Source organism: Delphinus delphis, chromosome 16 (assembly GCF_949987515.2).
Source record: "Delphinus delphis chromosome 16, mDelDel1.2, whole genome shotgun sequence".
Classification (NCBI taxonomy): domain Eukaryota; kingdom Metazoa; phylum Chordata; class Mammalia; order Artiodactyla; family Delphinidae; genus Delphinus; species Delphinus delphis.
In genome coordinates this window covers 80,454,965-80,469,001 of record NC_082698.1, presented here as the reverse complement: position 1 = coordinate 80,469,001, position 14,037 = coordinate 80,454,965, and the positions used below count along the sequence as shown (strand labels likewise).

Sequence of the window (14,037 nt, the reverse complement as noted above, 5' to 3'; positions counted from 1 at the left end):
TCTTTTATCGATAGCGGTTCAGCACTTGCTTGTGTTTTCGGTGTTTTCACGAGAGGAGCTGAGCTCAAGGTCCTTCTCCTCCGCCATCTTGAATTGCCCCTTCTGTTCTGCCCTGTTCTTGGGGCACCAAGGAGACACGTGGCTCCGGGGCTCATCCATCTGGCCCATCTAGACTGCTGTCCCCAGCTGCCACCTCGGAGTAAGCTCCCAGCCCTGGCACGGCTGCTGTCGGCCCCTGGATCTAGCCCCCCTGCAATGACCCCATCCTGTTGCCCCCTAGAACTAAAGTGGGTCCTCAAGGGACCCTCTCCTTTGGGAGGGAGGCACCAGAGAGAGCTGGTTGCCATTTAACATCTGTTTTCCCCTTTTTCCATGACACACAGTTTCTGTCTGGGTTCATGGCTGCCCAGAATACCCTTTCTAGATCCCCCTCGAAGCTGGCATATGACAATCTCTTTGGCCAATGGGACACAGCTACAGCGTACTGTGGTACCTTTCAGGAACCTCCTTTTCTTTAAGAAAAAAGAAAAAATCTATTATTTATTTATTTATTTAGGCTGCGCCGGGTCTTAGTTGCGGCATGCAGGATTTTCATTGCTGCGTGCGGGCTCTTAGTTGTGGCACGCATGCGGGATCTAGTTCCCTGACCAGGGATCGAACCGGGGCCCCCTGCATTGGGAGTGCGGACTCTTAACCACTGGACCACTAGGGAAGTCCCTCAGGAAACTTCTTAAGGAATAGCTTGTGCATGCCCTTGGCCTTCACTTTCTGTGTCCCTCTCTCCATCCATTTAAGCCTTAAGATGGGGGAGACACTAAAAATGGTGGAGCTGGGAGCTGGAAGGGACCTTGATCCCTGAAGACTTGGAGAAGAGCTTCTTTTACGTGTGAGAGGAACACACTTCCTGCGTGCGTGTGCCACTGGCATTTCACGGCCCACTGCCAAGTCAATACCAGCTGACAGACCCAACTTCCCAAGAGCTGACTCTATGAAAAACTTCTTGGGTCTCAGATATAACGGCCAAAGGAACAAACATGGAGTCGCGCAGCAAAAGATCACAACTTCCTGATTCACTTCCCAAATCTTCCCCAATTTGTGTGAGGTTGGGCAAACATTCATCATTTTGTGTGAGGTCTGGATGTAAAGTTTTGCATCCCTCTAGCACACACGAAGGTGGTGAGCATGAACTGCTCGAGCTGTTTTAAATATTCTGCCCCAGAACATCTCTGTCGCACCAACATCTCTTGTTGCAATGACCTTGGGGTGTAGTCATTAGGAGTTCTTTAACCTTCTGATTTTCATCATCTGAATGCTACTTCCTGAACAATTTCGCAGCTATTGCTGCAGACACTGGGGCTCCCCCCGGGAGTTATTTCCAATTTCTAAACGTCCTCCTTTTTAGTTGATGGAAATTCCTGAAACTTCAGGCGCCCATGTTACCTTTCCATTTTGTTCTTTCCTTGTTTCTGCTGGACCACTTGTCTCAGCCTCAGCTGGCAGAGAGTTTGGGGTGTCAGGTGGATGAGCTTCTTCCTTGGGAACGGCATTAAAATGTGGACCCCTCTGAGGACCACCCAGGGCTTTCACCATGCAAAGTAGTCCCTCAGAATAGGAACCATCACAGACACCCTCAGCCACAGACACCCTCGCCCGTCCCGTCCCCCTCAGAAAACACTTTCGCCCCTATTATCACGCTGCATCCTTGGTCAAGTCTCACGTAAGTCTCCTCTAGGAGACTTATTCAAAAGCAGCACATGTTCTGAGGCTGAATGCAAGTTGAGCAGATGTAGGTACCGAGCAACTGAAAAATGTACTAGTCCCCGTACAAGTAAGTAAGAAAAGGCTGTCATAGCTAATCCTGACTGGATCATTTAACTCTATTTTTGCATTTGTATCATGAGCTTAAAAAATTAACTCTGGTTCTAAAAGGTAAAAATTTGCAGAGCCTCTAAACTGATCCTTATAACTCGTAAACATTGAGGTCTGGTCATATTTCCAGGATGTTTCCATTTGTCAAGCAACTCATGGGATGTTAAAAGTGGAGAAGAAGGTCCAGGCAAGAAAACAGACTACCTCTTCGTGCCCAGGCTTAGGATAGGACTTGGGGCATGCACGTCAGGCCAACCCAAAGCCCTCGAGGCTTTTTCACGAAACCGGTGGCCCCGAAACCTAGCTAAGCCTCTGATGCACAGGCTGTGGAGAAGCTTCCTAAGCTCTTTCCAAAGCTTTCCAGGAGCCTCTGGAGCCAGCCCAGCATCATTACTCAGACAAGAGTCTGGGACCCGGAGCAGTACCTTGATGTAGTATCGGATGAGGATCCTTCGGAGGTCAAAAACCTGCAGCATGGTGGCCGCGTTGTTGTCCATGATGCTGTAGCCCTCCAGGATGTACTGCGCTCGCGTGATCTCCCAGGTGAGCCAGCGGAGGTTAAAGGCGGCATTGCAGGACAACAGGTGGAGCAGGTGACCTGGTTTGCAGCAGCAGCAACCTCTGTCATCCTCGTCGCCCTCTGTGATGGCTTCCACCTCCCTCTGCTGGCAGTAGGTTCCTGGCAGAGTAACAGACACGATGGCAGTTGTAAAGAGGTCGTAGGATAATCTTCGTTTCGAATGGATTTTCCCCTTGCCCTTATTGAGGGAAAGGTGCTGAAGAGAGTTTAGAAATCAGGAGATTTGTGTAGTTCTTAGTTCAAACAAGTACCCCCAAATAAGTCACCGATCTTACAATCATTAATGCTTTTTTCTTTTGCTTTTTTTTGTTTTGGCCACGCGGCATGTGGGATCTTAGTTCCTGGACCAGGGCTCCAACCCACACCCCCCTGCACTGGAAGCACAGAGTCTTAACCACTGGACCGCCAGGGAAGTCCCATAATCATTAATTCTTTTATTCATCCATATCCCTTCTGATTCTCATCTCCTTAGAAGAGACACATTCTCATGGTGGTCGTGGACGAGAATGGCCAAAATGCAGGATGGTTATATCCTTGAGTTCCCCTTTCCAGAAACCTGCAGGTCATGGCTAAGCAGACAGGAGGCTAAAGAAAGCGGCAGGTGGAAAGGTCTGAGAGCAGCTAGGTGCATGTTGAAGTGTTACCAGGAGGGGTGTCCTGGAAGAGCTTCACAGCCAAAGCGCACCACCTCATCTCCCACGTCTGTGAGCACTGGGTGAGCCGAACACATTTCCAAAGGAGATAGTTCTAAAAACATAGGATAACGGGTGTCAATGATCTTTGCTGATCTTTGCATATTTTTGTTAATGATTTGAGGGGAAACATATACAGTATGCTAATGACGTGAGATTACTGGTGCCTCCTGGAATGCAGAGTTACAATCTAAGGACGTCTCGCCAAACGGCTTTGGCAGACTGAAACTAATACATCGAAAATTAGTAGAGGGCTTCCCTGGTGGCGCAGTGGTAGAAGAGTCCGCCTGCCGATGCAGGGGACACGGGTTCGTGCCCCGGTCCGGGAAGATCCCACATGCCGCGGAGCGGCTGGGCCCGTGAGCCATGGCCGCTGAGCCTGCGCGTCCGGAGCCTGTGCTCCGCAATGGGAGAGGCCACAGCAGTGAGAGGCCCACGTACCGCAAAAAAAAAAAAAAAAAAAAAAAAAAAAAAAAAGAAAGAAAATTAGTAGAAATAAACGGAATGTCCTCCATCTTGGTTCAAAAAACCAGGCACACAGTTCATTAATATATAGTAGCATACTTAACAAATACTTTGGTAATTTCTTTGAACATATGAACCCGAACTAGGATAACACTTGAAAACTGAATGTGATCTTGATGCGACCAAAACAAAGGGACAGCAAGAGTCAGAAGAGACCTCGTGTTATTCCTTTGGATGCTACACATAAAGGGTTACTGATAAAACGAAATAAAACTAGATGATTTGGGCAAGTTACACTTTCTCCATTAAAAAATAATAATAATACTGATTTGAACAAGATCATACAGATTGTTAGTTACATGTCAAGAAAGCTACAGGGTTGTAAAATAACTCAAATTATGTTACTGAAGAATGACTAGAAGATCCAGGGACTTTGACTTTGCATAAAAGAAGACTTCGAGGGAGACAATGGTCGTCTTCAATGACTATCTGAAGGGCTGTGGTGGAAATGTGAACTTGATCTTCTCTGCAGTCCCAGAGGGCATCATTATGACCAATGGGAAAAAGCTTCAGGGTATAGCGTTTACTATAACAAAGGTCATTTTAACAACTATGAGTTCCACAGTGAGACGGGCTGCCCTAGGAGGATAAGAGGATAAGGAACGAATTAGTGGTGACAGGACAGTGGTAACAGGTGCTAATAACCATAAGTACAGACCACTTAAACCAAAGTCATGGTGAAGAGAAGAAAAGAAGTAAGAGAGAAGATAGGAAGGACAGCCAATCAACTGGGGTAGTTGTTATTGGCTGTGGTGGTGGTGGTTTGTATCTTTATCAAGATAATTGAGCCCTTAGTTATTAACAGAAGGAAAAAGGAAGCACAAAAAAAAGTAAGTTTTTCTCTATGAATTGCTTTAGTTGTACTCCATCAATTTTTTTATATTGTGTTTAAAACTTTCATTCAGGTAAATTGTTTTGTAACTCACCTACTCAGTTTTTATTCCTTACAACTCTGTTATTAGGTGTATGCATATTTAGGACTGTTTTGTCTTCTTGATGAATTGACTCTTCAGTCATGATGAAATATCTGTATTTTGGTAATATACCTCGTCTTGAATCTGATATTAATACAGCTATTCTAGTTTTCTCATAATTACTGTTTGTAAGGGATAAAACTTTCTGTCCTTTTGGGACTTCCCTCGTGGTCCAATGGTAGAGAATTCACCTTGCAATGCAAGGGATGCGGGTTCGATCCCTGGCTGGGGAACTGAGATCCCACATGCCGCAGGGCAACTAAGCCTACGCGCCACAACTACTGACCTTGAGCACCTCAACTAGAGCCCACGTGCCCTGGAGCCTGCGCGCCACAACTAGAGAGAGAAAACCTGCATGCCACAACTCGAGAGAAGCCTGCACTCCGCAATGAAGAGCCCGCGTGCCCCAACAAAAGATCCCGCGTGCTGCAACTAAGAGCCGACGCAGCCAAAAATAAATAAAATTGAATTAAAAAATAATAAATCTTAAAAAAAAACTTTCTATCATTCTACTTTGAGTCTATCCATGTCTTTGTATTTAAAACATATCTCTGTAAACTACACGTAGTTAGGATTTGCTTTTTTATCAGTTTGATAAGTCTCCACATTTTAATTACAGTGATTAGTCCATTTACATGAACGTGCTTATTTATATGACTGGGTATAAATCAACCATCTTGCAGTTTCTTTAATTCGTCCATTTTTTTCCTTTGCATTCCTTCCGATATTTGGGCGTGGGGGGAGCGTGCTGAATAACGTTTAGTGATTTACTGTGTATCAGCTTTTAAATCAGTTAGCTATAACTCTGTTTTATTTTTTTGCAGTTTCTCTAGGAATTATAATGTGCATTTTTACCCTATCACATGGGTAAAATTCGTACTACTCTTCCTGTAACGTAGGACTATTACAATGGTATTTTTAATCCTTCATGTCCTTTGTGTTATTCAAGCATTTTACTTTAATGTATATTAACATTTAAACCCCACAATAGTTTGTTATTATTTGGCTTTAAACAATCAATTCCGTAAAGGCTTACAAGGATAAAAAATCTTTGCTTACATATTTACCATTTCTGGCAATCTTCATTCTTTTATGTAGAATCAGTTTTCCATCTGCTATCATTTTCTTTCAGCTGAAAGAGCTTCCTTCAATATTTCTTGCAGCGCAGGCTACCTGGTGATTATGTCAACTTTTCTTTATCTGTAAAAACTTAAATTTTGCCTTCATTTTCCTAGATGTAGAATTCTGGGTTGACAGTTTTATTTTCCTTCCAGCACTTAAAAAATATCATTGCATTATTTTCTGGCTTGCATTATTTTTTAATGAGATGTTAGTGATTAACTCACATAGTTGTTTCCCAGTATATTATGTGTTTTTAAATTTTTCTCACGGTCCCGATAAAATGACAATAAAATATCTCAGATGCTCTTATAATTATTCTTTAATTTTCAGCAATTTGATGATCGTGCACTTAGGTTTGGTTTTCTTTGTGTTTATCCTGCTTGGGGTGTGCTGAGCTCCTGGGATTTATGAATTGATATTTTTCATCAAATTTTTTAAATGTTTGAATACTAGTTCTTCAATTTTTTCTGCCCCTATTTATTGTTTCTCCTTTTGGGATTCCACTTATACATATGTCAGGATGCTTAATACTGTCTCACACATCACTGAATCTCTATTTTCTTTAATCTTTTCATTATTTGCACATCAGTTTGAATGGTTTCTATTGCCTTGTCTTCAAGTTCATTGATCCTTTTTTTTCCTGTTAAGCCTATCCTCTAAGTTTTTCATTTCAGACACTGTGTTTTATTCATTCCCAGAATTTCACTTTTTTTCCTGTCAATTGATAGTCTCAATTAATTCATTCATTATGATAATTTTCCTTTGAATTCCTAAACATAGTAATATCTGTTTGAAACTTCTTTTCTGTTAACTCCAACATCTTTGGGTGTGTTTCTATTTTGTTTTGTTTTGCTGGTTACGGGTCACTTTTTTTCTGCTTATTTACATATTTACACACTTTTATTACATGCTGGGTATTGTTGATGTTATCGTATTGACAGTCGGGACTGTTTTTTTTCTTCCTTTAGAGAGAGTTATGTTCTGTTAAGGAGTCAATTTATTTGCACGTCAGCTTGTTAGCTTGATCCTTTTGAAACTTGCTTTTAATCTTGGTTTGGAAATGTCTACAGTAGCCCTTATTCTAGGGTGAGAATATCTTTACTCCTAAAGCTTGGTCTTTCTGGACCTCAGGTGAATTCCTGGGATGTTCAGCCAGGTCTCTCCACTGGCTAATTGGAGTTTCTACATCTCTCAGCACGGTGTGGCCTCTGTCCTCTCTATTTAGCTCACCTCACCAGTTACTGTTCTCTGTCAGGTCTTGATGATACAGGCTCTTGCTATACAAAGCAGATTAATATTCATTCAATCACGAAAGGGGATCCCTATACTGATTTCTGTAGCTCCTCATCTGTGAAATTCACTCCTGCCTAGTACTCTGACCCCCAGATTCTGATTCTACCTCCCTAGCTAAACAAGACCACTGCGTTCTCTTTGGGTTCTACCTCCCTGCTGCTACAGATAAGAAAGCGCCTCTGGGAAGAAAGCAGGGACAATTGTGGGAGCTCACTTTGTATGCTTCCCCTCTTTCAATGATCAGAGCCTTGCACTGTCTATTGTCCAATATCTGAAAACAGTTGATTAATATGTTTTTTCTAGCTTTATCATTGTTTGTGGCAGGAAGGATATTCCAATACTGGCTACTCGGTCTTGGCCAAAAAAGCAAGTCTCTGAATCCTTTTACGTGTCTTTTGAAACTTAATGCAAACATGAAACCTGTCCCTACACCCACTTCCACACCATTCATTTTTCCTGGGACCCCATCTCATTATTCACCATGCCTGGTATTTAGTAGGTGATAACAAGGTGGTTGGCGGAATGATCGAAGGACTAGCTGGATGAACAAATGAAAGAATTCTTACCCAGATCACTATATTACAGGCAACAGACACCCTATTGAGAAAATACATAGCAGATGCAACAGACTCTTGTTACATTACAGGAGGAAGATAAAGAAAAGCAATGCTTAAACTAAGCCTCTCTATAGAACCCATACGTGAGATGATCGTAATACATCAGAGATGAGAAACTGCAACTTTCAGATAAAAATGTACACGCAGAACTCTTAGGATAACAGTCTATGAACTAGGAGTCAAGATCAGGAAGGGGAGAGCAAGCAGGTTGTTGTAACATAAAGTGAAATAGTGAAGAACTGATCCCAGGTCTTAGGATTCCATTCGTCTTTCTCCAAGACCTCATTGCTTTGGATCTTAGCTGAAAGCACTCTTTTTTATACATTTCAGGGATCTCTTTGCTCATTCTGTAATACAAAACTCTTATTCCCTCTGGGAAAGATGTGCAGAAATACACAGGTGAAACACAAGCAGTGAGTAATTCAGATCGCGAACTGTGGGGCACCCAGAGTGAGTAACGAACTACCACTGCGTCCTAACTGAGCCACCTACTGGGACCCCCGGGCGTTAGACTCCAGGGGTGGGGGAGGTCTCATCCCACCCCAATGGCACAATAAACAACACTGGTTTACTGCTAGTTAATAATATGATTTGGGAAGAAACGCTCTTCCAGTGAAAGAAGTAATTGATCTCACAAAGGAGAAGCATAAAGGGGGACCTTCACCTCAAATAGATTAGCAAAACTGTTTAAATGACATTAAATGACATGCCTCGAGGGTTTTTTTTTCCTCCTTCCTTTTTCTCCAGCCAGGTCAATCATTTTATCGTATTGGGCTGATGCCAGCATTGTTTGTTTTACATCAAACTGGAAGGAGTGTGTGTGTGTTTATGAGTACATGAGATGACGCAGAATTTGGATTTCTACCATCTGAAGGAAATAAGTTAGCACCGTCCTTTGTGAGAAGCAGGGGCTCATTTCTACACTGATAGGAGGACCACTGAGGAAGGGGTTTGCTGTGAAGGACTGCTAGGCTTGGTAGAGACACTGCAGCTGCCTGAGGTTTTTAATAAATATTCAGTTCAGGTAGGTCTTGGTGTCTTTTCTCTGGAACAAAAGATTCATAGTTGGCTTCACATTGTAAAAGAATATGAAAATAATGAAACCCAGTCATGTCTGCAAAGGCGCTAATTTTGCTGTTCGCATGCAAATCAGGCCCATATCCTTCTCAGAGAGCCTCCCTGGGTTTAGAGCACATTCCCTCCAAAGGGAAGACCAGAGGTCTGCTGCCCCTACACTGTGACCTTTCCCGGATGGCTGTCTCTGGAGTTTCCATGGAACCGAACTCTTGGCACCTTTCACGTTGCTGTGTTCTCATGGCCTAAGTCAGTGGGACATAGAAGGCATTCAATAACCATTTTTTTTTAACATTTTTATTGGGGTATAATTGCTTTACAATGGTGTGTTAGTTTCTGCTTTATAACAAAGTGAATCAGTTATACATATTAACCATTTTTAAAATGAATTTTGAGGGACTTCCCTGGTGGTCCAGTGGTTAAGAATCTGCCTTCCAATGCGGGGGACGTGGGTTCGATCCCTGGTCAGGGAAGTAAGATCCCACATGTCATGGGGGCAACTCAGCCCGCGCACCGCAACTAGAGAGAAGCCTGTATGCCACAACGAAGAGCCTGTGCGCCACAACAAAGATCCCGTGTCTTGAAACTAAGACCTGACTCAGCCAAATAAATAAATAAATATTTAAAATGAATTTTAAGAGTATCTTGGAGTCTCTTCATCCTAATAGATGAGCGTGCCTCGTGAAAGCTGTGAAAATTGAACTGACAGTGTGTCTAGTAGATCCCAGATACTTTGCACACAGGATATGCATCAATTTCCAGAGTGCAGCCATTGCGGCTGTGCGAGGTAACCCTCTCCTGGCTACCTGACCCTTTCCTCCTCCCTTTCCCTGTTGCCGAAGGGGCAAGACTGCCCCCCTTTAAGCACCACTGGGCATCCTTACCAGTGACTGGCCAGGCCTGGCTTATTTATTCTTACTAAATTCCAAAAAGGAATGAAGTCCATTCTAAAAGGCAGACACAGAGGCTTCCCTGCTGGAGCAGTGGTTAAGAATCCACCTGCCAATGCAGGGGACACGGGTTTGAGCCCTGGTCCGGGAAGATCCCACATGCCACGGAGCAACTAAGCCTGTGTGCCACGACAACTGGGCCTGCGCTCTAGAGCCCACGAGCCACAACTACTGAGCCCGTGAGCCACAACTACTGAAGCCCACACGCCTAGAGCCCGTGCTCCGCAACGAGAAGCCACCATGATGAGAAGCCCGCGCATCGCAACGAAGAGTAGCCCCACATCACCGCAACTAGAGAAAGCCCGCGCGCAGCAAGGGAGACCCAACACAGCCAAAAGTAATAAATAAATAAAAAATAAATTTATAAAATAAATAAATAATAAAAAGGCATACACAGTACAAAAGCAAATGATAAAATTTAAGTGGCAATGGGAACAGGAAAAATATAATGAAGCCAGAAGGATGTCAAGAGACCTTCACTTCATTCTATGATGTCCTATATATTTGCTAAAGGTGGGCCACTGATTTCACTCAGGCTTTCTAGCAAGCACTGTAGAAAGATAACTTGAGCTTCTCGTGTCCTTAAGACCAAAACAAGATAATTGCTTGGAAGGGTCATAGCTATTTCTGGCTAAGACACCAGAGAGATGACATCCCCAGGACCTTCATAAGAGAGAACATTGTACAGTACGGAGACCATCATCCTTCTCGGCACTGCATGGCAGGTACAGTCACGATGTTCCAGAGCTGCTCTAATATGGCCAAAGTACAATTAAACAATTTCTATAGGTGGCCAAAATAATTCAGCTTTAGCTATATGGTTCTCCAGAGGTCTGGCGTCACCCGAGGGTAGACGGTGGGGATGCAGGAGGACTGGGACAACTTCACACCTTTCAGGAAACCCTTGATATGGACCATTTCTCTCCACCTAGTTTTTTATTGTTGTTGTTGTTGTTTAATTTTTTGGCCGCACTGTGCGGCACGCGGGATCTTAGTTCCCAGACCAGGGATCGAACCTGTACCCCCTGCAATGGAAGCATGGAGTCTTAACCACTGGACCGCCGGGAAGGTCCAATCTCCAGCTAGTTTTGACAGTTACTGTGCATTGAGGGGCAGTGAATTTCAACGCCCTCTCTGACAAGCACAGGAGTGTAGCTATTCTGCGCGCTGGTTAGCGTAGGCACGCCTGCTTCAGTGGTCCACCAAGCCGGAGGTAGAGGTGACATTCTCCTGGGAAAGCTGGGAAGCCAAAGGAGAACGTCTGTGCGATGTGAGAAACGGAGGGCTGGCAAACAAAAGTCGGGAGGTGCCCTCCTGGCTGGGAAGCCTGGGCCAGGATCCTTGAAGCGGGGAGGGGAGGCTCAGGGCAGTCCGGCTGGAGTGGGAAGTTGAGTCCTACGGAGACATTTGAACTTCATTCTCTAGGTGACAGGTAGGCCACAAGGGCTTTTAAATCCCAAGGAAACAGGAAGAAAGTTGCACTTAAGAAACCTTCCCCTACAGCCTTGGGGGAGTAAAGAGGAGAGACTGGAGATAGGGCAATCAGCCACCCACAGTCCCATTTCAGGTGAAAAGCGCTGGGGACTGAAACCAGGGTCCAGGCTGTTTACCAAGAGGTCGGAGAAAATGATGGAGACGGGGAGCCATTACGTGACAGAGACTTCAAAGGGATGCATTAAAAATGGTCCCCTGAAGCGGCAAGGCTGCGCTCAAAGAATGTCAGCTTGTTTAGAACCTTCCAGCAAGAGCAGGCACCTTAAAGCCCAAACGCACAACCTATTTTAAAGACTGGGCCTCCCAGTCCTACGGTTTTTCTCCTTAGCTGATGTACGTTGTCCCAAAGACTCTGGCAACTGGATTCCACAGAAAACCCCAAATATCACCAACATTGTTACGTTTAGTTTTATCCACTAATAATGGTTTAAAACAACTGTACTAGAGATTTATTTGAGCTGAGTTTTCAAATGGCCACGGCCTTCATCAGCCCAACGTACCGGGCTGGTGTTTTCCGTATGCCAAGCAATGAGGTCACCAGGAGGGGCTGACAGAGAGCGGTTTAGATTGTCCTGCAAGTACAACCAGTCCCTGCTCATGGAGTGGAAGAGAAGTAGGCATAGATGCGGTTAAGCCAATGCTTTTCAGGCTTCGGGTGGGATTTACAGACACACACTTTGGGATGTGTGTTGGACTATTATTAAATAAAACGTATTTCCTTCTGAGGCCACAGGGCCACAGAAGGAGGAGGCCATCAGTTATAGTCATTGCTAAGTACAAAATAGTCCACTTCCCTGAACACTGGGACCTCACACAGCCCAGCGTGCGTTGCACGTTGGAAACACAAGATGTGAGAGACAGGGCTTAGCCCTGCAAGCGCTTGTTGGAGACGCATTCTTAGTGCCCCTTATAATACCGTAATACATGTAATACATGTCATAACGAGGACTTCCAGAACATTTTTCTTCAGGCTGGAACTCTATCGTTACTTCTTGCTAGTTGCTTAGATCAAGGGCCATTTTGTGACCAAATGAAATAGTGTCAGAGAAAGCTGTTTAAAAATTTTTGAAGGATTGACATTTCTAGAAGGTCACGGTGGAATTTTTTCCCCAAAATTTCTCCTGCAGCTTCAATGTCATGGAGATGGCTTTCTCAGCCCTTCCTCCACCCCATGCTAGTTCTCTGGGACGGAATCTTAGAACATGAGGCTACAGGAACATGCAGGTCATCTATCCCCAGCGACCTGCCCTGGGAGATGACCCTGTATCTGCTAGACATCACCAGATTTAATTTCTGGAAAGAAATACTTATTATAACAATAGTCTGTTTATATGTAAATCTGTCCCATTACACTTCCTACTTGCTAGTTGCTAAACATCCATTTGATAATCACCCCCTTTAAATTAATCTAACCTTAAAGATGGAGAAATGGCCACAGAGCAGAACTAAAACAAGGAACAGGGCTGGCCTGTCGAGACACCGATGAGTTTCGTTTTTTATTCTTTTACTGGACAATTTCTCCCCAGTCCCAATTTCCATTCCTTCGGCCACATTCGACCCGAGTGTCTTTTAAGTGTCACACTGAGAACCTAGGAGAAGTGTATTTACTCAGTGTGCGGTGGAAGAAAAGTATGTTAAAATAGTTTATAGCATGTTTGATCTTGTGGGGATAGCAGAGGTTTTTTATTATAACAATTTTCTCTCCCAAGGCCCCTCAATTTGCTTTAAGATCTGTCCATAGGAATACAACTTCTTTCATGACCTGTTTGGCAGGATAGAGTTTGAATGTGGTCTAACAGTTTTTCTCGGAGAATTTTTATTTCAATACCTCATCTTTTTACGGGATACGTACCAACTTAAAAAGTGACTTCTCTGATAGCATCTCACTGATTGCACACGTCAACCTGGTTATGCAGACGTAATTTTTTCTACTAAAAATAAGGACACTGAGTCTTAAAAGCAACTTGTCCAGTAGAAGGGTCTGGTCTTTTGAATTTAAAAATCAGTATTTTCCCCTTATCACACAGTGTCTCACGAGCCTTGACCAATGACAAGCAAAAGTTCCCTGAATTTACTTTTTTCTACCGGCCCACAGGAGAAAATGAAATAAACAAACTCACGCAGTGCACAGGGAGGCTTACACTGGGCAGGTATGAAGCGTAAGAAAAGTTGAAATACACATAATAATGATACCTGTGAATGACATGTTTCCCTCCACGCCTGGTCCATTTCCGTGAGGAAACCAATGCACTCAACCTTACTGAGTTGGTCCCTTTCTGATTAATATTTAATTCAAAGTTGTATTATCTGGCTTTTCTCCCACAAACTCTGTTTTTTGAGTGTTGAAAGCTAAAGCATGCAGACTCTGTTAATGTTCACCAGGAAAGCCCCTCTCCTTTCCCAGACTTGCTATCTGGACAAGCAGCGCTTTGTCTCGTTTACTAACATGTCACACAATTTGAAATGAAGGAAAATACGCGTTGAGGAATTCTGAGTGGAGAACCTATTATTTCCTGGGTGAAGTTTGGAACCTAGGGACCTAACAGCTTCCTCAAGCTGGGTAGACAAAAGAAGTAAAGACTTGCTAATGACCTAGATGTTGCCATAGAGAAGACAGAATTCTAGCTAGTTCCAAGATTAGTGAGAGCTATGGCTCTACGTGGATTAGCCGGTTAGGATAAGCGTTTGGGTTGGATTAATTTTAGATAAGATTAGGTTACCCAGATATTTTTAAAATGTCCCCGCAGGCTGGTGATTATGGGGTGTTAGGCTAACTATGAAAGGGCTGATAACATTGCACACAGACAGGAACATATATCTCATTTTTTTGGATATTTTCCAGACCCA

The 14,037-nt window shown here is 43.8% G+C and overlaps 1 protein-coding gene across 2 annotated transcripts in view; it reads right to left on the bottom strand.

The window, feature by feature from the left end:
- The window catches only part of PCNX2 (pecanex 2), a 274,216-nt gene that overhangs the window by 31,833 nt on the left and 228,346 nt on the right, over nt 1-14,037 (bottom strand). For both annotated transcript variants that reach the window (XM_060035057.1, XM_060035058.1), the window contains one exon: nt 2,295-2,548. In XM_060035057.1, coding sequence (XP_059891040.1) covers nt 2,295-2,548 — 254 coding nt within the window. The remainder of the gene's footprint in view (nt 1-2,294; nt 2,549-14,037) is intronic.